The following is a 27,773-nucleotide window of genomic DNA, read 5'->3' on the forward strand; positions in this document are numbered from 1 at the left end:
ACTCTGACTCTATCTACAAATAATTTTTTCTTACTCGAAATAATTTTTTCTGTAAAATCATAATTTAAAATGTCATATTGACATAAGTTATCTTGGCCTGTATCACATGAAATTATCAACCTCGGTGGGCCACTTATTACATCATGGACGGTGTGAAAAACCAACCCACAAGTGCTTGTACATTAAAATATTCTCCACTATAATTAATCTATTCGTTCGTCCAATTATTGACATGGACAAACAATGAAAACCTTTCAAACTTTACTGCAGCTGTTGAAGTCTTATTCTCTGGGAGCAGAAATGCAGTGGTCCACACACACAATGCGTTCGTTCTCTTAGTATAAATATGATATGAAAGGTGGTCACCAGGTCTCCTCCAGTGCTTGTTTATTCGGAAATGGTGGGTTCCTGGTTGGAAGGATGTGGTGGGTGATCTACCCTGTCAAGAAAAGCCTGCAGTCAAAAGACTTAAAGCCTACTACATACCAAACCATTCGTTAGTCCAGGCATGGCGGCATGTGGACTTGCGCACATTTATTTATTTTTTTTAAATTTAATTTGGTGACACTATACATACCGAAAAATATTTATTTTTCTAAATACAAATAATTGAGCTCTTGGATGACGTAAAGGGCTCCCTGACCAATCGTTAGTCGTACTCTATCGATCACTCATATATAAAAGCCAACCCCAAAACCTAAAATTACATACATCTTTACTATTTTTACTCTTCAACTGATTTTACCATTGAAGGGGTAAATTCGAAAACATCCCCTGATGTTGATCGCTTGTGCAAGCATCTGCTAAGACATATCTCGGAACAATATCGAATTCGTCTTTGGTGAACAAATAATGTCTCGGAATCATGTCAGATTCGCTTATCACTCCAATCTCTCGTATGATCTCTTACAAGTCTTTTGGATAAGCTTACCCCTTCGAAACTAAATCAAGCTATAACTAATGACAAAGACAAGTACAAACTTTGTCATGTTAGCTAATCTCATAGCACGTTTCAGAACTGAGTGCAGCACCCAAAAAAAAAAAAAACATGTCCTTAATAGACGGACATAACAAGTTAAGCAAATTCTATAGATATTGACCGTTACAGATTACATAGCACGTGATCCTACTGAGCTAGCAAATTCAAAATCTAATTCAATGCTGCACTGCTATATATATATATATATATAAGTTTTGCAGAAAAAAAGAAGTTTCTAGGATGGCAACCACGAGGCCGACGATGGCTTAAGCCATTAAACTCAACCAAGACGGAAGGCGAAACGAGCAGTGAAAGAATACCAACGGAGTGAGCCCCAGTCTTCCTCTAAATGCTGCAGTGAAAGTTAACACCATTTACACAAGGATCTCCCGGGACACGATGATGAGCACCACGCCGCAGAAAACGTCAAAACACAAAAGGAAGAAGCACCAAGACGATCCGATGGAGCATTGTGAACGCTGGAGAACCAAACTTTGAATTGACTCTCCACCGTGTGACGAATCGTGTACTACGTACGTTCCCTGTGTGACCTAAACATCGTGAAATGACGATCGAGCATATGATTCTGGAAGAAAAACTCACAAATCTCTCTTCAGAAGAAGACGTCGCCATGGTTTCTTTCCTGCGCAGGAACGATGAGCAAACCGAGGTCGCTTTTGGGCTCTGGTCTAAGTGGTCTGCGTCATCGGTGAATCTTAGTCATCGTTCCTTCGTCACCTACAGTCGTTTCAACCCTCCCACCCAACTCTCTTCACCGAAGCTTCCCAATCCTCCCTTCCTTGAAAACCCCCGATTTCCACGAGGGAAAGATTGATCTTACTGCTTAAATCAGAAGCCCGCCTCACGTGCTTCATCTGGGAAGACCGGAGCAGATTTGAATGTTGAACTGGAGTTCGCCTGTTTGACATTTTAAATGTTGAACTGGTGCTCCGACTATATATAAGTCCACCCCCGGCATGTATCGTCCATTCTACACGGACACTAGCTCGTGTTCTCGCTTCTCCCCAGGCTTCCCATTACTCGCCTAAGATCGTAACGTCGGCAATGGGGCTCCACGTTGATGAACACTCAAATTACAATGTCCTCTCCCGCATCGCAACGAGCGATGGCCACGGGGAGAACTCCTCATACTTCGATGGCTGGAAGGCCTACGATAATGATCCTTTCCACCCCATCGACAATCCTCAGGGGGTCATCCAAATGGGACTTGCAGAAAACCAGGTAAATGCTGTTTCACAACTAGTTCGGTAATTATGGTTAGTTTTGTCATGGCCTATGGCCAAAAATATGCCTTCCGTATTCTCCTACTACTTGGAATGCTAACGGGTGCTGCGTTTTCCTTATCTCAGCTCTGCCTGGACTTGATGCAGCAGTGGATCAAGCAGAACCCACAGGCTTCCATTTGCACCGGCGAGGGCGTTTCCGAGTTTAAGGACGTCGCGAACTTCCAAGACTACCACGGCCTGCCAGACTTCCGAAAGGTAATAACCATCACAGTGCAGCTCTTTAGTTAGTCCTTATCATGTCATAAACTGTGGACCCTCGAGAATATATTACATCACTCAGATAAAAGATGTGCGCATTATAACTCACGTACATGAGTCCAGAACTTGTATCTACTTGTAACGACGTCAAGAGGATTCTGGAAATGGTGCCTGCTGGGCTAGGGACAACTTCACTAGATTGCTTTGCTGTTTCTGAGAGGCTAATGATGTGATTTGTGGAAACACACAGGCGATTGCTAGGTTCATGGGGAAAGCGAGAGGAGGAGGAGTTACGTTCGACCCGGAGCGCATTGTAATGAGCGGCGGAGCCACCGGAGCTCAGGAAACCATCGCATTTTGTCTAGCGAATCCTGGGGAGGCCTTCCTGATTCCAACGCCATATTATCCAGGGTACGTACACCTATCCTACATCAAGATTTTATGTTTTATGTATATTTCACAGTCACACTAATCTGTTTTAAAGAAAACTGTTTGAGAATGAGCCGATCGAACTACGGAGGCAACATTAATATAATCCAGCTTACTGGTATAACCAAAAAATTAGTAGTCAATATTTGCCATCGCACGACTGTGACGTCGACAAGACAGTCTCAGTATATTATATTTCTTAATTAATAACGCTACACCAAAACCATAACCGACCTACCGGCCGCTTGAGGTTTCTGCACTCTCCGGCCTCATTATGGATCTATCGGTTGATATATATATATATATATATATATATATATATATATATATATGACAGCGATTGCACATTTCCTGCAGCTTCGATCGAGACTTTCGGTGGAGAACTGGAGTTCAACTCCTCCCTATTCAGTGCCACAGCTTCGACAACTTCAAGATCACCGAACCCGCGCTAGTTACTGCCTATCAAAGGGCACAAACAGCTAACATCAGGGTTAAAGGAATCCTGGTAACCAACCCTTCAAACCCTCTGGGTACAACCTTGGACAGAGAGACACTGAGAACCTTAGTGAGCTTCGCCAACGAGAAACGGATCCACTTGGTGTGCGACGAGATATTCTCGGGCACCGTCTTCGACAAGCCTACCTACGTCAGCGTCTCCGAGATCGTGGAAGAGGAACCATACTACGACAGGGACCTAATTCACATCGTCTACAGTCTGTCCAAGGATCTCGGCGTCCCTGGATTCCGCGTGGGTGTCATTTACTCGTACAATGATGCAGTGGTCAGCTGTGCTCGGAAGATGTCCAGCTTTGGACTGGTCTCGACTCAAACGCAGCACCTACTGGCTTCCATGCTGGGAGATGATGACTTCACAACCAAATTTTTGGCGGAGAGCAGGAGGAGATTGTCGCGCAGGCACAAATATTTTACTGCTGGCCTCCACAGAGTTGATATCAAATGTTTGGAGAGCAATGCGGGGCTATTCTGCTGGATGAACTTGACGCATCTGCTAAACGAAGCCACGGTGGAGGCGGAACTCAAGCTGTGGCGAGTGATAATTAAGGAGGTGAAGCTCAACATTTCACCGGGGTCTTCGTTCCACTGCTCTGAGCCGGGGTGGTTCAGGGTGTGCTTCGCCAACATGGACGATAACACCATGGAAACCGCATTGAAGAGGATCAGGAAGTTTGTGTCCCCCGGGAATCACACTGCGGCTGCGCAAGCCAAGAAGAAGAACAAGAGGTGGGACGCGGCGCTCCGCCTAAGTTTGCCTCGTCGGTTCGAGGAACTGAGCAGCATGACACCTCGCCTCATGTCTCCTCACTCGCCCCTTGTTCAGGCCGCCAACTGATGGTGATGGATAAGCGTGGGCGATATTAACCGACGGGACATCGCTTAATTTCCCCTCTGCCCCATCAGCAGGTAGTGTAGAAACAGTCCTTATCGCTCTCGAGTCCGTGGAAAAAGGATGCAGAGTCCTTTACAAACGTCAAATTTTTTTTTTTTTTCCGTTTTTTAATTCCTGAGAAATGCTACTGACCAATGTGTCACAAATTTCTTTGTTCTTTCTCATTCATATTATTCCGAATAAGGTGGGGAAGGTGCACCGTAAAAAATCCCTTCCCCTTTTTAGTTGCAAAAGCAATGTATTCCGGGTGAAAGAAACATGGATTCCTTGAATTCAATAACATATTTACATAATTTTTTAAAGTTAAGTTGGGAGTAGTGTTGATAAGAACTAATTATAAATTATCTTTTTTTACTTAAATCTTATTAGTATCGTAATTTCTATACTTCAAAATTTTGTATTAATATTTTTATAATTATAAAAAATAAATTAAATAACTTCATTTATACTAACGTCATCAATTACGTTGACGAAAAACATAACACGTCACAGCACATATTGAATCGACACGTGACAACATGTTTCTAATTATTTTATTGGTAAAAAGATAATTTAAACAACTCACGTGCTAAAAATGAAAGGATATTAAAATTATCTTTTTACTCATCACTTTTATATTGATCTAACAACCGGTGTCACTTGTTGATAGGATCCAAGTACAAGAGATAATATGTGATTAGCTTGATGCGCACACAAACTGTTTTGCATGTACAACCCAATTATTTCGATCCTCATGTAACATTTTCTATTGAAAAATTAACCTTTTATTTCCATTTATTCGATAAATGAACTAGGATTTGTAACATTATGCGTGAACATGATGCAAAATATTTGTTTCAGTAGAGATATCGAATCCATATGCCCGAGAATCTAATTTCCAATGTCAAACTAAGAAGAAGACTAGTGCATGTATCTCCTGGTTTGGTCAAACGGAACAGACATTTGGGTACTACATAAAACTCCATGGTCAACATAAAGCCACTGACCAAAGTAACAGAAGAAAGAGATAGAGAGAGAGAGAGAGAGAGAGAGAGAGAGAGGAGAAGATTGTAAATCAAAAGTTGCAGTTTTTTTTTAAAGAATTTTTTTATTCATAGCAGAGGTTCTGATTAGCGGATTGGATAACTACACCCGACTCATTAACACATAAACGACGGATTTGAATATAATTCAAATTAGGTATAACAATAAGTAGAGCATACGAATATAGTTCACATCACTTTTCTGGACAAACTCACCTAAAGTTCGATTAAAAGTATATTAAAATTAGTTTAGAAAAAGTCTCATTAATTCAGAGCATCGTATTGTCATTTCCTACAATCTGTAGACTTCTAAACAGCAATTGACAAATACCGTGACACTCTGTAGACTTGCTTCGTGATAGAAAATTGTTCTGAATGGGATAAATTACGACCTCCATAGAGATGATAAAGAAAACATGACGAATTAAGGATAGAAAAATGTCCACATTATACCCAATGTGATCCTGTCCATAGCGCTGCATATTTAGCATGCTGTGAATGTTATCTATAGCAAATACTCGTAGTAATGAACAAGTTATGCAATGTTAGTGTCCTATGTTTTGAGGAACGCAATTGCTTGTTCATTCTAACTGGGAGACCGAAGCTGTCTGGGTTCCTTCTATCGAATGACGGTGCTGCAAGCTACGTGAGTATCGACAAATCGCCAAGGCAAAGGACTGGAGCATGAGCATCGTCTTTCATCAACGATAGATCTACTAGATAGAGAGGAGGATCAGATTTCCCTACAGAAAAACGGGTGCATTCATCCGAAATTATTCACAGCCAACGGACAAGATTCAAGTGCAAGCAGTAACAAAAGGATCGAAAGACCCAAGCAACGAGGATACCAGAAACCCAAAGAAATTTATTCAGACCAGAATAAGATCGTCAACGCATTTCATCAAACACCATAACACCCTTTTACGATCACACTTACGAATTCAAGAAGTAACGAGTAAATCCAAAGGTCCAAGCATAAGAAAGGTCTACCTACGGGTGGAATCGAGGAGCAAGAACCTGGAAGTTCTTTTTTTTGTTTTATGATTCCTTTATAAGAAATACTACTTTCAGGTTCTCTACTTACTAACCTATATATCAAGGTCATTCCACAAAATATCAATTCTATCGTTAGATCTTTAAGGTTCTACTTACAGTCCTATATATTAAGGTCATTCCACAAAATATCAACAAGAGTAGAAGGAAGTCTTCTCCTTCCGGTAAACAACTATGTTACCTATTACATACACCCCCTAAAAACCTTGCAACTTATTGTACTAGATTATGTGATCTTATCTAATTAGGTAAGATATATTATGGATATGATTAGATTATGATTATAGTTATCAGTCAATAGAAAGAAAATCTAATTATGGTAAGATTTCTTAAGATATGACTTTGATGAAAAATACTCTCTTAATTATTTAGCATAGATTCTTTACTCTTGTTTATAAATAGATAATGTATATATATACAGATACATAAATAAAAAGATATGGGGATACATGATATTATTGAGAGATTATAGATCTTCTATCATCTCCCTTTAGTTATGTGAACTAGTCAATGAGCGATTAGAGATCATTTCTCATCTCCCCTCTATCCATAATCCATCATTCATAGTGGTCCTATGAAAGATAAGAAGAGAGAAGAATGCGAGTCTAGTTCTCATTATAGATTAACATTGCTATAGCTTTCGGATCTAATGATGCTGTGCTCGTAAATCAGATAAAAGCTTTTTAAATGACATCGAAAAGTATGCATTATAAATATAATATATCATATTTAATTTTAGGTTTTGAAATTAAAAATTTTTTACATAACAATAGCATAAAAATGATTTTTATGCTTATAATTGATATCACAGTCATGTTTGTGAAATTAAATATATTAGATCTATCTGTTAGCATCTTTTGCTCGTAAAAAGATGTTTTTAGATTTTTATTTATAATGCATGAACGATTTATTTATATTGTTAGTCTGCTTTCTTATCCACTTTGTTCTATCACTTGCTTGCAGGCAATGTGAGGTTTGTCATGTTTGATCGATGGACTACTATCAATAGCTTGCTGTCGGCAATAGTATTGTTAAGGGTGGTAGTCTTTGGTGGTCACCAACTCAATCGCGAGCAGCGACTATATATGCAACAAAAGCACTGTAGATTGCGACAACCTTATAGTAGTTGTAGCATGTGCGATGGCTGTATTAGTGCCACTACCGACACGATTATGGTGATTACTGTTACGTGCGATGGTTGCAATAGCACTATCACTACTTGGAATGGCTATGACGGTTATAACAATGCCATTGTGATGACATTTGTTAGCTGTGGTGAACGTCAATAGATGCCCAAGGCTAGCGGGGTCACTGAGCAGTATGTGTGTGCACGATCGCATCACGATGATCATGGGGGTCATTGGGAGACACGCACACACAATCACACATGGGCGGGGTGGTTGTCCACATGCCCCAAATATGGACTATTGGCGGAGAAGAGAGAGAGAGAGAGAGAGAGAGAGAGAGGAGAATAGGAGGTGACAGCCAAAAGGGGTCTCGCCTATAGCCCTTTGGTTCTGTCCTATTTATAAAGGCTCATTATCAACTTAACCATAATGGATCATGCCATATTGGGTATTAGATCTCCATCCAACTACCCAAGCCTCTTAGATTCGTGGTTCTCTACCTAATAATCTCTCATTGGCTCTTATTAGATCTTATCTACAAGATTTAATAATTCAGGGGCTTACTAGATATCAAATAAGATAAGGGCTCCAGCGGATATCTCATATCCGAACCTCTACTCGTCATAACACCTACCATATGTGTTGGAAAAATCTTTGGGGGTGACATCACATACGCAATGGAAGAACAAGAAAACAAAATCCCCGATTCCCAAAGAGATGTTCATCGTCGTGCGAAGATTGGTGCGCAAAATTCGTGAAACTGAAAAACTATGTATATAATAGATTGTGTTACCTAGGGAGATCGTATATCCCTATTTCCTTGTAGATCCTTAGGAGAGGGTGAAAGAGATCAAGCGTCATCCTCTCTAGCGGTGATCCACACAGTAGGGCTGCGACGACGCTCCTCAAAACTCCAGGCCTACTTTGAGATGGAGAGGGGAAGAAGAATAGGAGAGGCAAGTAAAGGCTCTAGCCTATAAGGCCCTGAATCTCTCCTATTAATAGAGGTCCCCTGTCAAACCCTAATGGATCCTCCCCTAGTGGGTATTAGATCTGCATCCAATAACCTAAGCCTTTTAGATTAGTGGATCTCTATCTAATAATCTCTCATGGGCTCTTATTGGATCTCGTCTATGGGATCCAATAATTCAGGGGCTTATTGGATATCCAATAAGATAAGGGCTCCGTCGGATATCTCATATCTGAACCTCTACTCATCGCAATGCCTACCATATGTGTGTGACCCTCTAGGCCCAATATCGAGCTAGCCGTGAGTCATACCTATCAAAACTCCTTCTAACACAGTGAATTATTATCTCTGTAATAATTCACTCGACTCATCGACTATGGACGTACTAGGCCACTACGCCGTAGTCCCTAGACAGTACAGGGGAATCCGATCCATTGGACCTGTCTGCCCTCAGTTACCGTGTACCTATAGTCTCTCATCCATCTAATATCCCATAGACCGTGTTAGGATCGGAGCGGCACTAAGAGGGGGGGGGGGGGGTTGAATCAGTGCAACGGTAAAGTGCGATAAACTTTTGATGATTTAAACACTTTTGGAAACTTCGTATGATAAAAGTAACGTTTTCGTTTGAAACCGTTTCGATTGCGTTTTAACTTGAAGGGATAAGTAAGACGGAGACAAAGAAGTAGAGCATTAAAGTGCAAATGGTTTGCAGTAATGTAAATGACAATAAGTAAATGCAAACCAGGGATCACGCCGATTTTACAGTAGTTCGGTCAAATGACCTACATCCACTTGCGATGCCCCTCTTCGATGAGGCTCCCACCTTCCACTAGCAAATCTCTTGAAGGGGAAGGGTAAATACCCCTCTTACAACTTTTTACAAGCGGTTCACTCTCTTACAGATTTTCAGCAAGAAAGAAGGAGGTGAACACTAGCAAATTGAAAACAAGACTAGCAAAGACTTTTCTAAGACCTTTCTCTTAATCAATTGCTTCTCAAAAAGTTGTGATCTCAGCTGAGATTTGAGGGGTATTTATAGGCCTCAAGAGAATTCAAATTTGGGCTCCAAAATTTGAATTCTTTTTGGGTTCCCGATGCTGGCGGTGCCACCACCTGTCAGTGGCGGTGCCACCGCCTGTCAGTGTCAGACACTGACAGTAGACGGGCGGTGCCACCGCCCAGCTCTCGGGCGCTGGGCGGTGCAACCGCCCAGTCTGGCGGTGCCACCGCCAGACCCTTCGTTTCACTGGTTGGGCTTCAAATTTAGCCCAAACCAAGTCTAATTTTGGGCCCAGTTGGCCCCTAACCAGGATATAGGATTATCTCTTAATCCTAATCCTAATTATAGGTGAACTACATAACACAAAAACATCCTAAGCAAGTTTTCAACCATGAACGTCGAGTCTTGTTCCGGCGAGCTTTCCGATGAACTTCTTCCGACAGACTCCCAACAAGCTCCCGAACTTGTGATGACTTTAACGAGTAACCGAGCCTTCTTGGTGATCTCCGTGAACCTCCGATGATCTCTTCGGCAAACTTCCGAAAATTCCGATAGGTTCTCGATTTCTTCTCGGTTGGTTCCGGCAGCATCTCTGACGATTCTTCGGACTCTTAAACGTCCATCGAACTTGACTCTAGTATTCTTGCTTTGTGTTTTCTGGTTATCGTAGTTAATCCTACACACTTAACTCAATAATATGGATTAGATCAATTAACCCATCAATTGATTTTATCATCAAAATCCGAGATTCAATAGACCGTATATCGAGCATGGTGCTGTCAGACCCATACGGTTTCTACTCGAGTCTCGCTCTAATCGGATTCTCCCGGAGAACTCTTTTTCTCTCTACCTGAATGACCCTGGCTAGGGATTTGTCTGAGCAAGAACACATGAGATATTCCTCTCATGATGCCGAGAGTGGATGATCTTTTATCGACACTCAATAGCCCTCGTAAGGTCGACTATCACTCCCAATGACCAACTGTACTAAATCTGTGACAGCCAAACCTATAAGTCTGGTATCAAAGAGTGGAGCACTCATACAGGACATCCTTGGTGTCTCAAGTCTAAGGACCAGATATATCACTAGGACTACGGAATCACTGTTTGACAATAAGGCATCATTAACCATCCAGCATTCCGTAAGCGGATTAATTAGTGAACTCATTCTCCAATGAGCACCTGTACTATATCCCTAGTGTCCCTACATGAGCAGCTATGAGACCAGCTGCATCCATCATATGGATGGGTATACAACATACCAGTCTGTCCGGTTATCACGATGTTGTTGAATCTCGTATTTTGATGATGAAACTACTTGATATATGTTTATGATTTAATCTGCGTTTTGAGTGATGAAGGATGCCTCGATCAGGATGAGACAATTAAAGCAGGAAAATCATGTTATGCCGGAGGAACATGTCAGAAGATTGGACGTCGGGCCGGTGGATCGGTCGACGTATCGATAGAAGGCTTCGGGCCGTGGACTCGGGCATCGGGCCAAGAAGAGCGGGTATTGTGCCAAGGATATCGGAGTTGCGGAGCCAACTAACCGATTGGGCAATAGGCCGCAGGAAAGGACAATACGCCGAAGAATCGGACGAAGTGTCGAAGGACCAATGACATGCCGGACAACTTGGTTAATTGCTTAGGATTAATTGTCTCGATCAAAGTTTTGTTTACATGTGCAGGATTAACTACGATGAAAATAAGACATGCAGTAGGAGTTGCGCCGGAGTCAAGACAATGATCACGTTGGGAGTTCGAGAGTTCGACGGAAGTTCAGACAGTTGTTGAAGGTTCTGCGGGAACAAATCCGAGAAGTCCATAAGCTTGCCAAAGAAGCTCGTCGAAACTCGCCAAGTGGATCGTCGCAAGTCCAGGAGTTTGCCAGAAGTTCGCAGGAGCATCACCGAGGGTTCATCGGATGATCGACGGAAGTTCGCCGGAAACTCGCCGGAATAAGCGATTGACGCACCGGAGCAAGCTGCAGAAATTGTCTTAGGATTTATCATAGTTAGCACAATGATTAAGTTGGAAATGGGAGGTGATCCCATTAGCTTAATCTTGGGGCAATTGGGCCCCTGAAAAACCCAAATTGGGTCGAATGGATCTACCCATTCGGACCTTGATTGCTGTAGGAGGTGCAACCGCCCAAGCCAGGAGGTAGCACCGCCTGGGCTAAGTCTCCCACGGAGACTGGGCGGTGCAACTGCCCCAGCCAGGAGGTAGCACCGCCTGGGCTCAGTCTCCGAGCGAGACTGGGCGGTGCAACCTCCCCTGACAGGAGGTAGCACCGCTTGAGCTCAGTCTTCGAGCTCTGGCAAGCGGTGCAACCGCCCCAGTCAGGAGGTGCAACCGCTTGAGCTCGGTCTTCGAGCTCTGGCAGAGAGGTGCAACCGCCCCTGACAGAGGTGGCACCGCCCAGAGGCTCAGTCTTCGAGCTCTGCCAGGCGGTGCAACCGCCCTAGTCAGGAGGTGCAACCGCCTAATCCCGAAATTCCAGGAATTGACAGTTTTGAGTTCCAAATTTGAACTGGGTTGGGGCCTATAAATACCCCACCCATTCAGCACTGAAAGAGTACAGACACACACCGAAATCTTGATCTTTTTATGTGATTCTTAGAGCTCAAAATTGTTGTAAAGGCCAAAAGTTCTTCTCTCTCTTTTCTTCCAAGTTTTGAGTTGTAAAGAGAGGAGAGAAAATTCTGTAAGGGTTGTCTCCTAAGCCCGTCAAAAGGAGTGAAACTGTAAAAGGGTGGTTGGCCTTCGCCTATTGAAGGAAGGCCTCTAGTTGACGTCGGTGACCTCGTCGGTGGAGGAAGCCAAAAGTGGAGTAGGTCAAGATTGACCGAACCACTCTAAATCTCGGTTTGTATTTACTTTGAGCATTTTATCTTTACTGCAAACCTCCTAAATAGCTACTGCCTTCTGCGCTTTTACGAACTAGTTTTTAAGTTCAGAGCTTTCAGAATCTGCGTTTAGACGTAAATCGGCTTTTTCGTACGATCATTACATTTCAGTTTACGTTTACATTTTGATTTCAATCATAACTGTAAACTACCTTCTGCGCATTTATAAAACGTATCTCAAAGTTCAGTATCCTCAAAATTGGCATTTAGACGTAAACTGGTTTTATCGTATGAACGTCGCATTTCAGTTTGCGCTTGCATTCTGATTTTCATCATAAACTGCAAACTGCCTTCGTAGATTTACTTTAATGTCATCTCACTTAATCTTAAGTAAAAGTAATCTTAGAATCGGCTTTTACATCGAAATCGTTTTTATCAAACGAACGCAGCTTTCGATTTTAATAGTGAAAGTTTTCCGCTGCACTAATTCACACCCCCCCTCTTAGTGCTCTTGATCCTAACAATTGGTATCAGAGCCCGGTATTTCTCATTTCGGATTTACACCCGAGAGAAATGGCTCTTCATGGCTTTCAAGAGGGCTTATCCGTCTTTTGTCCACCGTTGTTTAACGGATTGGACTACACTTATTGAAAAACTCGAATGAGGGTTTTCTTGATTTCTATGAATTTGGATTTATGGAATATCATTGAAAACGGTTTTCAACTTCCCTCTAAACCGATGAACGAATGGTCGGATTTGGAGAAGAAGTATTTTTTTTTAAACGCAAAGGCTATGAATGCCTTATTTTGCGCTTTGGACAAAAATGAGTTCAATCGGATTTCTAAGTGCGAAACGGCTTTTGACATTTGGCGAACACTTGAAATTACGCACGAGGGAACTAGTAGAGTCAAAGACTCAAAAGTTAACTTTTTATTGCATGATTTTAAGCTTTTTCGAATGCAACCAAGCGAGACTATAGGCGACATGTACACCCGTTTCACGGATGTCGTCAATAGTTTAAGAGCTCTTGGAAAATGTTTTTCGTATTTTGAACTCGTAAACAAGATTTTGCATTCTCTTTCTAAGAAGTGGGATTCAAAAGTAACTGCAATACAAGAAGCTAAAAACCTAAACAACTTACCACTTGAAGAACTAATTGGTTCGTTGATGACATATGAAATGGTGCACAATGCACATGATGAACATGTTGAACACAATCACCTTCCAAAGAACAGGAAGGATTTGAAACTTCGGACAAATGAATGCCACTTGAGCGATGACTCAAGTGATGAGGACAATGATGAACTTGAACTTCAAACACTAAATCTTAATAAGTTTATTAAACAAAAATCTAAAATAGACAATGAACTTAAACGAAGGAAGAGACCAAAGAAGAGAAAGGAAACCAAGGATGAATCAAGAACTTCCAAAGGTGAAACGGCGAATTGGGCTTTGACGGGCTTCGACTACAAGGTAAGTAACTCAACTCTCTTAAATTATTTCGAAATTACATGATGCTCTTCATAATACATTTTCTTTTTAATATAGAATTAATTTTCTTGAAAATTACATGTTAAAAAAAAATTATGATGAAAATGCAAAATTTATGATCATGCTAGTAGTTTTGAAAATAATCATGAAAAATACATATTTTATGATAAACAAACAAAATGATTTTGATTGAAGATATGAAATCATGCTTGATGATATAATGATGTTTTGATACCATGATTTTATTCTATGCATGAGATTTTAAAAATCATGTTTATTGGTTTTATAATTATGGATGATGAATCTTGCGATTTTCGATTTTCATGGTAATGAAAATGCCTTATTGATTTTTGTCGTAATAAAACTTGCACTTTCGATTTTAAAACATGCTACATGTTTGGCATAGATGAAATAAAATCATATGAACTAAAACAACTAAAAAGAGAAAAGTATTTTTCTTGAAAATTTATTTTTCTCTACCGTATTGACTTTTTCACTAAGAGATCAATAAAATTATCTATGCCATTTTGAATCTCTTGAAAGTAATGTTGAGATTTTGATGATGTGTTCTTATTGAAATTTATTGAAATGAATCGTGATTTCTTGGAATTATAACTTGAGAATTCTTTTTATAAATCAAAATAACTTACTGTGATTCTTTCGTTTTGCTATTTGAGTTATCTAAAAAGAATCATAATATGTCTCTTAATATTCATAATTTGTCTACATGATTCGTAAATCTCATTACCAACTCTTCTTGATATTCCTTATGTGATGACATGAATACATGAAATATTCATTAATTTATTTTGATGTATACAAATGAAAAGTTATGATCATGCATGGTAAGATATAATTTGACAAAATTGATACCATCATGATATGAAGCATTTATGATTTGCAATGATACATGCAATACTTGAGCTTTTTAATTATATGTATTGCATATGATGTAAATCATGATTTAAAATGCTATGAGTTGTTACTAAAATGATGTATGTTGATTTAATGTCATGAATACTCTAAATGATGAATGTTTGGTATCATGATCAAAATGTTGATAAATAGTTAAAAATTTAAGTATCATGTATGATATGCTCATAATATTGATTGATTTATTCAGTATCATGCATGAATGAAATATAAGGTTTTTGAAATTGTGCATGTTCAAATTTGAAAATATAATGATGCACAAATAAGATTGAAACCTTCTGTTGTCATGATTTAGAAATTAATGTAAAGGGTCTTCCCTTCTCTTTCCCAATGACATAGGGGGAGAAAGAGTTGCTAATGTGCATATCTCAAAGAGAAAATTGCTAGCTTTCGTGTCTTAAAATGTTGAAAAGTTTTTTGCTAGCTTGTATATTGTAAACTTGCTATCGTACTATCATGATGATGAGCATGTCTTATCTTCATAATTATATTTGAAAAACTATGGTAAAAATATATCCGAATGATTGAACTTGTTAAAATTAATTTTCGGACTTTCTTGATTGAATGATCAAATCACTCGACTGCCATGATGATTTTACATAATTACATGCCCTAATAACAGGTTGGAAATTATGTGCTTTGGATACACAAATTTCCATGATAATAAGCATGTTTTGTCCTTATGATTGTATTTGAAAATCAATAGCACAGCCTTGTCCGAATGCATGAAAGTGTTAATTTCATTTTCGGATTCTCTTAACTATTGGCATCCTAACAATTGGATTTTCGAATTATCCTCTTCCAGACTTAATAAGCATATGTCATATCAAGTTTAATTCATATCATTAATTTTTGACATATGGAATCAATCAGCAAATACATCTCTTATACACTTATCATGTGAACAATATTTTGTTTTGAGAAATGGATTTGATGAAATGATTCTTGCTTATAAATTCCTTCTTGAAAAATGAAGTCATTTTTACGTACAAGGATTTGATACATATCTTGATCCTTGTAAAAATGAAGTGTGCTTTAATATCTTATCGATTTTAACTTCATTCGAGTAAGCTCAGAAATAGCTTTCCTCCATCATGCAAAAAGAAAATAACAAATAAAATGGAAGAAGTTTTCAAAGCTATCTCCATGTCATGTTTGAATATTTGGTATCTTATCACTTTTTGTTGAAAAATGACATGAACCTGCTTATGGCATCGCACTTATATTTAAAATTTGCTTATATCGTTCTCCTTTTTGTTGACGACAAAGGGGGAGAAATATATGAATTGATACTATGAACACTGATGCTATGATTGCCAAATTTGCATTATGCCATGTCTGCATCATGTGTTAAGATGTCAAGAACTTGTATCGTAATTTTACGCGTTGATATCTTACCATGTGATGAAATACTACAATTGATAGACACTTGAAATGTTTGCGTTATGATATCAAAAGCTTACATCGCAATTTTACATGTTGATATTTGATAATAGCAAACTTGCATGATGATAAAACTTGATATTATGTTTTTCATGCAATGAGTTGAACCAATATCACAAACGCTTGATTGTGGTACTTCTCCTTTTTGTTGATGACAAAGGGGGAGAAGTATGATGTTATGCATAAGTTTATGCATAAGTTCATGATGACGTGTTGCAAGTATTCATGGTGAATATTGCAATGACTGGAATTCAGTTTGAATTCAAGGTTTTATCAATATAGCATATTGATAGGGGGAGTTTGTTTAAACTCCGGGAGTTAAGTTTAACTTCGTCATCAAGTGGTTGTCATCATCAAAAAGGGGGAGATTATTGAATCTCGTATTTTGATGATGAAACTACTTGATATATGTTTATAATTTAATCTACATTTTGAGTGACGCAGGATGCCTCGATCAGGATGAGACAATTAAAGCAGGAAAATCATGTTGTGCCGGAGGAACATGTCAGAAGATTGGACGTCGGGCCGGTGGATCGGTCGACGTATCGACAGAAGGCTTCGGGCCATGGACTCGGGCATCGGGCCAAGAAGAGCGGGTATTGTGCCAAGGATATCGGAGTTGCGGAGCCAACTGGCCGATTGGGCAATAGGCCGTAGGAAAGGACGATACGCCGAAGAATCGGACGAAGCGTCGAGGGACCAATAATATGCCGGACAACTTGGTTAATTTCTTAGGATTAATTGTCTCGATCGAAGTTTTGTTTACATGTGCAGGATTAACTATGATGAAAATAAGACATGCAGTTGGAGTTGCGCCGGAGTCAAGACAATGATCACGTTGGGAGTTCGAGAGTTCGACGGAAGTTTGGACAGTCGTTGGAGGTTCTGTGGGAACAAATCCGAGAAGTCCATAAGCTTGCCAAAGAAGCTCGTCGGAACTCGCCAAGTGGATCGTCGCAAGTCCAGGAGTTTGCCGGAAGTCCGCAGGAGCATCACCGAGGGTTCATCGGATGATCGACGGAAGTTCGCCGGAAACTCGCCGGAATAAGCGATTGACGCACCGGAGCAAGCTGTAGAAATTGTCTTAGGATTTATCATAGTTAGCACAATGATTAAGTTGGAAATGGGAGGTGATCCCATTAGCTTAATCTTGGGGCAATTGGGCCCCTAAAAAACCCAAATTGGGCCGAATGGATCTACCCATTCGGACCCTGATTGCTGTGGGAGGTGCAACCGCCCAAGCCAGGAGGTAGCACCGCCTGGGCTAAGTCTCCCAGGGAGACTGGGCAGTGCAACTGCCCCAGCTAGGAGGTAGCACCGCCTAGGCTCAGTCTCCGAGCGAGACTGGGCGGTGCAACCTCCCCTGACAGGAGGTAGCACCGCTTGAGCTCAGTCTTCGAGCTCTGGCAGGCGGTGCAACCGCCCTAGTCAGGAGGTGCAACCGCCTGAGCTCGGTCTTTGAGCTCTGGCAGAGAGGTGCAACCGCCCCTGACAGAGGTGGCACCGCCCAGAGGCTCAGTCTTCGAGCTCTGCCAGGCGGTGCAACCGCCCCAGTCAGGAGGTGCAACCGCCTGATCCCGAAATTCCGGGAATTGACAGTTTTGAGCTCCAAATTTGAACTGGGTTGGGGCCTATAAATACCCCACCCATTCAGCACTGAAAGAGTACAGACACACACCGAAATCTTGATCTTTTTCTATGATTCTTAGAGCTCAAAATTGTTGTAAAGGCCAAAAGTTCTTCTCCCTCTTTTCTTCCAAGTTCTGAGTTGTAAAGAGAGGAGAGAAAATTCTGTAAGGGTTGTCTCCTAAGCCCGTCAAAAGGAGTGAAACTGTAAAAGGGTGGTTGGCCTTCGCTTATTGAAGGAAGGGCTCTAGTTGACGTCGGTGACCTCGTCGGTGGAGGAAGCCAAAAGTGGAGTAGGTCAAGATTGACCGAACCACTCTAAATCTCGGTTTGCATTTACTTTGAGCATTTTATCTTTACTGCAAACCTCCTAAATAGCTACTGCCTTCTGCGCTTTTACGAACGAGTTTCTAAGTTCAGAGCTTTCCGAATCTGCGTTTAGACGTAAATCGGCTTTTTCGTACGATCATTATATTTCAGTTTACGTTTACATTTTGATTTCAATCATAACTGCAAACTGCCTTCTGCGCATTTATAAAACGTATCTCAAAGTTCAGTATCCTCAAAATTGGCATTTAGACGTAAACCGGTTTTATCGTACGAACGTCGCATTTCAGTTTGCGCTTGCATTCTGATTTTCATCATAAACTGCAAACTGCCTTCGTAGATTTACTTTAACCTCATCTCGCTTAATCTTAAGTTAAAGTAATCTTAGAATCGGCTTTTACATCGAAATCGTTTTTATCAAACGAACGCAGCTTTCGATTTTAATAGTGAAAGTTTTCCGCTGCACTAATTCACCCCCCCCCTCTTAGTGCTCTTGATCCTTACAGATGTCCCTCTTTAGTAACCTATGACCGGGATTATTTAGGATATGTGTTTAAAGGTGAATCGATCTCATTTTCGTGATCTCATCACGATCCGATTCCCATTGCACAAATCCAAGGACATCACAATATATATATATATATATATATATATATATATATATATATATATATATATATATATATATATATATATATATATATATATATATATATATGTAATAATTATAAAGTGATATATGCCAAAATATAATAAGTAAAAAGATTATGTATCAAGTCACACGTGCCATCACTCACGTGATTGGCTTGCTAGACACCTATGACTAGCAATATATGTGTGACCCTCTAGGCCCAATATCGAGCTGGTCATGAGTCATGCATATCAGAATTTCTTCTAGCTCAGTAAATTATTATCTCCATAATAATTCACTTGAATCATAGACTACAGATGTACTAAGCCATTATGCCGTAGTCCCAAAATGATATAGTGGAATGTAATCCATTGGACCTTTCTATTCTCAATTATCATATATCTATATTCTCTCATCTATTTAATATCCCAGAGACTATATACCTGAGCATGGTATTGTCAGGCCCATACGATTTCTACTCGAGTCTCGCTCTAATTGAATTCTCTCGGAGAACTTTTTCTCTCTCAATCCGAATGACCATGGCTAAGGATTTGCTAGAGCAAGAATATATGAGATTTTTCTCTCATGACACTGAGAGTAAATGATCCTCTATCGACACTTAATAGCCCTCATAAGGTTGGATACCATTCCGAATGGCCAACTATGCTAGATTTGAAACTTCTAGGTCTATAAGTTCAGAATCAAAGAGTGGAGTACTCATACCGGACATTCTTGGTATCTCATTCTCTAATGAGTACTTGTGCGGTATCCCAGTGTTCCCACACGAGCAGCTATGAGATCAACCGCCTCCATCTTATGGATGAGTATACATCACACTAATCTATCCGTCATCTCTATTAGGAATGAGTCGACACTAAGAGGGGGGGGTGAATTAGTGTAGCGGATAAAAAATACATCGTTTGAAAATCTCTTTGCGACTAAACCCATTTCAGAAAATCTTAACTTAAAAGCATACGAAAGAGTGTAGTGAATGTAAAGCAATTAAGGCAGTTTGCAGTTAAGGTAAATAGCAAAATAGAAATGTAAACTTAATTATAGTGGTTTGGTCGTCGTGACCTACATCCACTCCACCGATTCCCCTTCCGTCGAGGCCACTGGTATCCATTAATGATCTTACTTCAATGGGCGAAAGATCAACTACCCTTACAACTTGATTCTCCTTTTGACAGGTTCAAGAGAGAACCTTTACAACCATTTTTTACAAAGCTTCTCTCACACTCTCCCTTAGAATGGTCTCTAAACTTTAAGAGGAGGGACTCTACACTTTTCAAGGGTTTTCAAGTTTAGAAACATAGAGTTTTTGTTCACCTTTCTTGCTACTCCATGTAGGAATAGCTGGGGTATTTATATACCCCAAATGGTTTCAAACCATGAAGTCAAAATTTGAATCTCCGAGATTTTGGGATACGGGCAGTACCTTCGCCTGCAGCTTGACACTAGGTGATTCCACAGCCCAGTTTGGCAGTACCACTGCCTAACAGTCTCTTGGATATTGTGTCTAGGTGGTACCACCACCCAGACTAGTAGTACTACTACCTGACACAGTCTCGGATACTGTGCCACGATGGTTTCACCTGTTTGGTCATTGTTTGGGCCTTTCACTTGGCCCAACACTGTTTGGATCAAGAGCACTAAGAGGGGGGGGGGGGGGGGGGGGGGCGGGGTGAATTAGTGCAAAAAACTTTTGACGATTAAAACGATGTTTATACGATAAAAGCATTTTCAATGAAAAACCATTTTGGAAAGTTCTTCAACTTAAGGTCAAGCAAAAGTATAGTTGAAGTAAAGCAATGGAGGTAGTTTGCAGTTAAGATAGAGAGTAGAATATAAATGCAAATCGAGATTTAGAGTGGTTCAGTTAATCTTGACCTACATCCACTTTTGGCTTCCTCCTCCGATAAGGTCACCGACGTCCACTAGAGGCCTTCCTTCAATAGGCGAAGACCAACCATCCTTTTACAGCTTTACTCCTTTTGGTGGGCTTAGGAGACAACCCTTATAGATTTCCACTCCTCTCTTGAATGATCAAAACTTAGAAGGAAAGGAGGAGAAGAACTTCTAGCCTTTTACAACACTTTTAAGCTCTCAAAGTCTCAAAATAAATGTAAGATTTCGGTGTCCTTTCATGCAGAAAAGGGTGGGGTTTATATAGGCCCAAACTAGTTTGAATTTGAAGCTCAAAAGTGTCATCTTCCGGTTTTCCGGGGTCCTGACGGTACTACCGCTTGACATTGCTCGGAAACCGAGCTCAAGCGGGACCACCGCCCAGAATTCCTGGGAGATTGAGCTCCTGGGCGGTGCCACCATCGGCTAGGAATTCTGGGTCCGAATGGGCTGATCCATTCGGCTCAATTTGGGTCTGTCATGGGCCCAATTGGCCCCAAATTAACTTAATGGGATCACCTCTCATTCCTAACTTAATCTTCATGCTAACTATGATATTTAAGACATTAATACTGCAACTTGTGCTCCGGTGCGTCAATCGCTTTCGGCGAACTTCTGGCGAACATTCGATGAACCCTCGGCGATGCTCCGGCGGACTTCCGGCAAACTCCTGGACTTGCGATGATCCTCTTGGCGAGTTTTGACGAGCTTCTTGGCAAGCTCCTGTACTTCTCGGATTTGTTCTCGCAGAACCTCCGATGACCGTTCGAACTTTTGTTGAACTCTCGAACCCCCAACGTGATCATGGTCTTGACTTCGACGCAACACCTACTACATGCCTTATTGCTATCGTAGTTAATCCTGCGCACTTATCTCAACATATGGATTATATAACCAAATGACAATTGACTTCATCATCAAAATCCGAGATTCAACAATCTCCCCCTTTTTGATTATGACAATCAATTGATAACGGAGTTAACCTTAACTCCTCCCCCTATTTATATATGCCATACTTGAGATAAGTCATTCTTGAATTCAAAAGCCTTAGAATTCAAGAGACATATTGATAAGTTAAGTTCGTTTAACCTTATCAATACTCCTATCATGATTTCTATCATGATGTATCTCTTTGAAAATGATATCAAGGCTTGACATCCATTTTCAAGTTTTACATTTCAAATATAAAAGATAGCAATTGTAGTAATTCATCATATGGTAAGATATCAACATGTAGAATTACAATGTAAGCTCTTGATATCTTAACATAATGCAAACATTTAAGTGTTTAGCAATCATAGCATTTCATCACATGGCAAGATATCAACATTGTAAAATTACAATGTAAGCTCTAGATATCTTTTCATTAATGCAAACATTTCATGTATATAACATTTAATTATCACATATTTTAAGATATCAAAATCGTAAAGTTACGATGCAAGCTTTTGATATCTTAACATAGTGCAAATATGACAATCCATCACATGGCAAGATATCAATTTGTAGAATTGCGATGTAAGCTTTTGATTTCTTAACATAATGCAAATATGGCAATCATAGTAATTATAGCAATTCTATCATCAATTTACCATATATTTCGATGCAAGCTTTTGATATCTTAACATAATTCAAATATGGCAATCATACTAATTATAGCAATTTTGTGATCAATTTACCATATATTTTACCCCCTTTGTCATTAACAAAAAGGAGAACGATTTAAGCAAAATTTAAGCATAAGTGCGGTAATGATTCATGTCATAACAAGGTTCATGTCATTTTTTAACAATAAGTGATGGAATATCAATTATATAAACATTTCAATGAAACATGACATGGAGATAGCTTTCATTACTTCTTCTTTTTTATTTGTCATTATCTTTTTGCATGAAGGAGGAAAGCTATTGTGAGCTTACTTAAATGAAGTTAAAAATGATAAGAGAATAAATCATGCTTCATTTTTACAAGGATCAAGATATGTATGTGAATTAAATCCTTGCAAGTGTTCATTAAAAAAAAAATCTTTCTTTATCAAGAAGGAATTCATAAGAAGGAATCATTTCATTAAATCCATTTCTCAAAAAAAACATTTTTCACAAGATAAATCTATGAGAGATGCATTTGTTAATTGATTCTATATGTCAAAAATCAATAATATGAAACAAACTCGATATGACATAGGCTTATGAAAGCTACATTAAGTCCGGAAGAGAAATACTAAATCTGTTAGGATCAAGAAAGTCCGAAAGTGAAATTTAATACATTCATGCATTCGAACAAGGTTTTGCTATAGATTTTCAAACACAATCATGAAGATAAAATATGCTCATCATCATGAAAATTTTTGTATCCAAAATACATAATTTCCAACATGTTATTAAGGCATATAATTATGTAAAATTCTCATCATAGCAATTAAGTGATTGATCATTTAATTAAGAAAGGTCGAAAAATAAATTTAATAAGTTTATACATTCGGACACATCAACATTCCTAATTCTCTTATAATGAAATCAAATTGTTCTTCACTTAAAGGCTTTGTAAAAATATCATCTAGTTGATATTTAGTATCAATGAACTCTATAACTACATTATGATTAGTGACATGATCTCATATAAAGTGATGTCTAATATTAATATATTTTGTTCTTGAGTGTTGAATGAGATTCTTTGTTAAACATATTGCACTTGTGTTATCACATTTAATGGGAATAATTTTAAGATGAACTTTATAATCTTCTAAGGTGTTTTTCATTCACACAACCTGTGCATAGTATGCACTAGCTGTAATATACTAAGCTTAAGTTGTTGATAGTGCAACCGAGTTTTATTTCTTAGATGACTAGGAAACAAGGGCATGTCTAAAAAATTGACATGTTCATGATGTGCTTTTTCTATCTAGTCTACACTTGGCAAAATCCACATCAGCATAAGCAATTAACTCAAAATTCTTGATTTTTGGATACCATAATCTTAGATTTATGGTACCTTTAAGATATCTAAGTATTCTTTTAATTACTTTAAGATGAGATATCTTAGGGTTCGATTGAAACCTAGCATAAAGTCCTACACTGAACATGATATCTGGTCTAATTGTAGTGAGGTAAAGTAAACTTCCTATCATCCCACTATAAGTTTTTTGATCGAAGCTTTCTCCACTTGTATCAATTTCTAACTTAGTGGAGGTGCTCATAGGAGTGTTGATAGCTTTTGAGCTATCCATATTAAATCTTTTTAGCAAATCTAAAGCATATTTAGTTTGACTAATAAAGATGCCATTGCTTAGTTATTTAATTTATAAGCCTAAGAAGAAGGTTAATTCTTCCATCAAACTCATTTCAAATTCAAGGCTCATAGTTTTAACAAAAGATTCACAAAGAGATTCATTCGCAAAACCGAAGATAATATCATCAACATAAATATGAATAATGAGAAAATTATTTTTAAAATTCTTGATAAAAAATGTAGTATCGACCCTGCCTTTTGAGAAATTATTTTCAATAAGAAAAGAACCAATTCTCTTGTACCAAGCCCTTGGGGTTTGTTTTAAACCATAAAGAGCTTTAGTTAATTTAAACACATGATTAGGGAGGCTATTATTTTCAAATCCGGGAGGTTGTTCAACATAAACTTCTTCGAAAATAAAGCTATTAAGAAAAGCTCTTTTAACATCCATTTAAAATAATTTAAAATTATTATTACTAGCATAGGTAAGGAGCATCCTTATGGCTTCTAATCGAGTCACAAGAGCGAAGGTTTCTTCATAATCAATACCTTCTTCTTGGTTGAAACTTTTGGCCACTAATCTAGCCTTGTTTCTAACCACGGTACCATATTTATCTTGTTTGTTTCTAAAGACCCATTTAGTACCAATAATTAAATGGTCATTTGGCCTAGGAATAAACTTCCACACTTCATTTCTCTCAAATTGATTTAAATCATCTTGCATTGTGATAATCCATGAATCATCTTTCTTGTTTTCGTCAATATATTTAAGTTTAATTTGGGAGAGAAAAGCGGCATTGGCACAAAAATTTTTAAGAGAAGAATGTGTTTGAACCCCCTTAGATGTGTCTCCTAAGATTACCTCCTTAGGATGAGCATCTACATACTTCCAATCCTTGGGTAAGGATATTTCGAAAGTGGATGCATCCAAGTTGCTAGTTGGAGAAGGGGTTTCATTTAAATTCAAAGAATCAAAATTGACATCATTATCAAAATCATTTTTTTTTATTTCGAAAATCTCATTAAAAACAACATGAATGGATTCTTCTATAATTAAAGTTCTTTTATTGAAGATATAAAAAGCTTTAGAAACCGAAGAATAACTAAAAAAAATTTCTTCATCGGATTTAGCATCAAACTTTCCTAAGGCATCTTTTTCATTCAAGATAAAACACTTACACCCAAAAACTTTAAAATATGAAACATTGAGTTTTTTTGTTGTTCCATAACTCATAGGGAGTTTTGGTGAGTAAGGGTCTTACTAGAACTCTAATATAGCATGCAGTGTTTACGCCTTCAGCCCAAAAATATTTGGGTAGGCTATGTTCATTCAACATGGTTCTTGCCATTTCTTATAAATTTTTATTTTTTCTTTCTACTACTCCATTTTGTTGAGGATTTCTTGGAGTAGAGAAGTTGTGATTGTATCCGTTAAATTCATAAAATTCTTGAAAATCACAGTTTTGAAATTCACCACCGTGATCACTTCTAATTGATGAAATCATAGAATCCTTTTCATTTTGAACAAGTTTGCAAAACTTGGTGAAATATCTAAAGCATTTATTTTTGTGTTTCAAGAAATAGGTCCATATGTATCTACTATAATCTTCTACAATAACAAAGACGTATTTGCTACCTCCTAGGCTTGATGTAGAGATTGGTCCGAATAAATCCATATGGATCAATTGCAAGGGTCTAGAGGTGCTTATTTGATTTTTAGATTTGAAGCTACCCTTAATTTGTTTCCTAATTGACAAGCATCACACAATCTTTGATGAACTTGATATGAGGAATTCCTTTTACAAGTTCTTTGGATGAAATTTGAGTGATTAGTTTTATGCTAGCATAACCTAATCTCCTATGCCAAAGCCAAGCATCGTCATTCAAAACCGAGAATCACATTTCATTACAAAGATCATTGATGTCAATGGTGTATATGTTATTTTGTTTTAATGCAATCATAGACGTGTTTTTGTGTGATTTTTCAATGATGCAAGCATTAGATTCGAATTTGATAATATATCCTTTATTATACAATTAACTAATGCTCAAGAGGTTATGTTTTAAACCATCAACTAACAAAAATCTTCAATAAAGAAGTTGGATTTGTTACCTATGGTTCCTTTGCCAATGATTTTACCCTTGTTGTTGTCTCTGAAGGTGACATAACCTTCGTCTATGCTAGTGAGCTTAGAGAATAGAGATGGATCTCCGGTCATATACCTTGAGCATCCACTATCAAGGTACCATCTCTTGCTCCTAGCTTGTGATGGTGTATGTCTCTACAAGAAAGGATAATTTTTAGGTACCCATTTACTTTTGGGTGCCTCAAAAACTGATCTACATTGTTTATCATGTTGCATAGAGTTTATCATGGTTCCTTTAGGAACCCAAATTAATTTGTTTGGACTAATTTTCTTGAATGGACAATAATGCGTTTTGTGTCCATGTTTGCAACAAAAGTTGCATTTGCTTTGGTGTCGAACATGTAGGATGGGGCCTTTTATGAAGGTGGTTGGATTTTAGTGAGGATTTCTCATAAATCCGATTCCACTTCTTTTGGTAACATGACCCTTGTTTGTAAGGATCATGTTCAAAGACTTGCTACCAACATCCAATTTCTTCAAGGTGTCCTTAAGTAGCAAGTTTTCCTTTTGGATAGTTTCTAGATCATGATATTTCATACATGGAGCTAAACTATTATTATATTTAGTTTTTAATTTATCAAAATTACTAATAAGAACATCATGCTCCTTTTTTAACAATTTATATTTTCTACTAATTATTTTGTATTAATCAAATAAGTCGTGGAAAACATTTAACAATTCATCAAATGATAAATCTGCATCAATTAAATTCGTTACCTCCTCTCTGATGGCCATTAGGGCGTAATGAGCAACTTGCTCGATGTTGGACTCCTCTTCTTCGGACGTGCTTGAGTCATCCCATGTTGCTTTGAGCGCCTTCTTCTTTGGTGTTCTCTTCTTGGCTTGGAGACAATCACTTTTGTAGTGTCCTAGCTTCTTATATTCGTAGCAAATAACTTAGTCCTTTTTGGGTTCAAATTTATTTTTAGTATCATTTTTAAATTTATTTCTTTTAATAAAATTTTAAAAATTTTTTATTAGAAGTGCCAAGTCATCGTCAAAGTCCTCATCACTTTAGTTTTCTCTCAAGTGGTCTTCTAGAGTTCTAAATGCCATATCCTTCCTGTTCTTTGGAAGGATGTCTTCTTGCTTTTAATAAGCTTTGCAAGTCATTTTGTAGGTCATTAATGACCCAATTAATTCTTCAAGAGAAAAGTTATTTAAATCTTTAGTCTCTTGAATAACAGTGATTTTAGGGTCCCAACTCTTTAGAAGGGATCTTAGAATTTTATTGACGAGCTCAAAATCTGAAAAGCTTTTATCGAATCCTTTTAGACTATTGATGACATCCGTGAATCGGGTGTACATGTCGCCTATGGTCTTGCTCAGTTTCATTCGAAAAAGTTCATAAGAATGTACTAAAAGATTGATTTTTAACTCTTTCACTCTACTCGTGCCTTTGTAAGTCACTTCGAGTGTATGCCAAATATCAAATGCAGTTTCACAAATCGAAACACGATTGAACTCGTTTTTATCAAGTGCACAAAATAAGGCATTTATAGCCTTTGCATTAAGAGTGAAAGTCTTCTTCTCCAATTCATTCCAATCGATCATTAGAAGAGAAGACTTTGAAAATCCATTTTCAACAATATTCTAAAGTTTAAAATCTATTGAAATAAGGAAGATCCTCATTTAGGTCTTCCAATAGGTGTAGTCCGTCCCACTAAACATGGGCGGACATGTAATAGAGTGGC

At 38.5% G+C, this 27,773-nt stretch overlaps 1 protein-coding gene across 1 annotated transcript; it reads left to right on the forward strand.

Annotated features, from left to right (window-relative positions):
- The first annotated feature begins 1,647 nt into the window (after positions 1-1,647).
- LOC135593409 (1-aminocyclopropane-1-carboxylate synthase-like) lies at positions 1,648-4,595 on the forward strand. Its single transcript, XM_065083399.1, has 4 exons — positions 1,648-2,221; positions 2,350-2,481; positions 2,735-2,895; positions 3,271-4,595. The coding sequence occupies exons 1-4, from the start codon at positions 2,045-2,047 to the stop codon at positions 4,262-4,264; spliced, it is 1,464 nt and encodes a 487-aa protein (XP_064939471.1). The 5' UTR covers positions 1,648-2,044; the 3' UTR covers positions 4,265-4,595.
- The last annotated feature ends 23,178 nt before the right edge of the window (positions 4,596-27,773 follow it).

The sequence above is a fragment of the Musa acuminata genome, chromosome BXJ1-9 (genome assembly GCF_036884655.1).
Source record: "Musa acuminata AAA Group cultivar baxijiao chromosome BXJ1-9, Cavendish_Baxijiao_AAA, whole genome shotgun sequence".
NCBI classification, from domain to species: domain Eukaryota; kingdom Viridiplantae; phylum Streptophyta; class Magnoliopsida; order Zingiberales; family Musaceae; genus Musa; species Musa acuminata.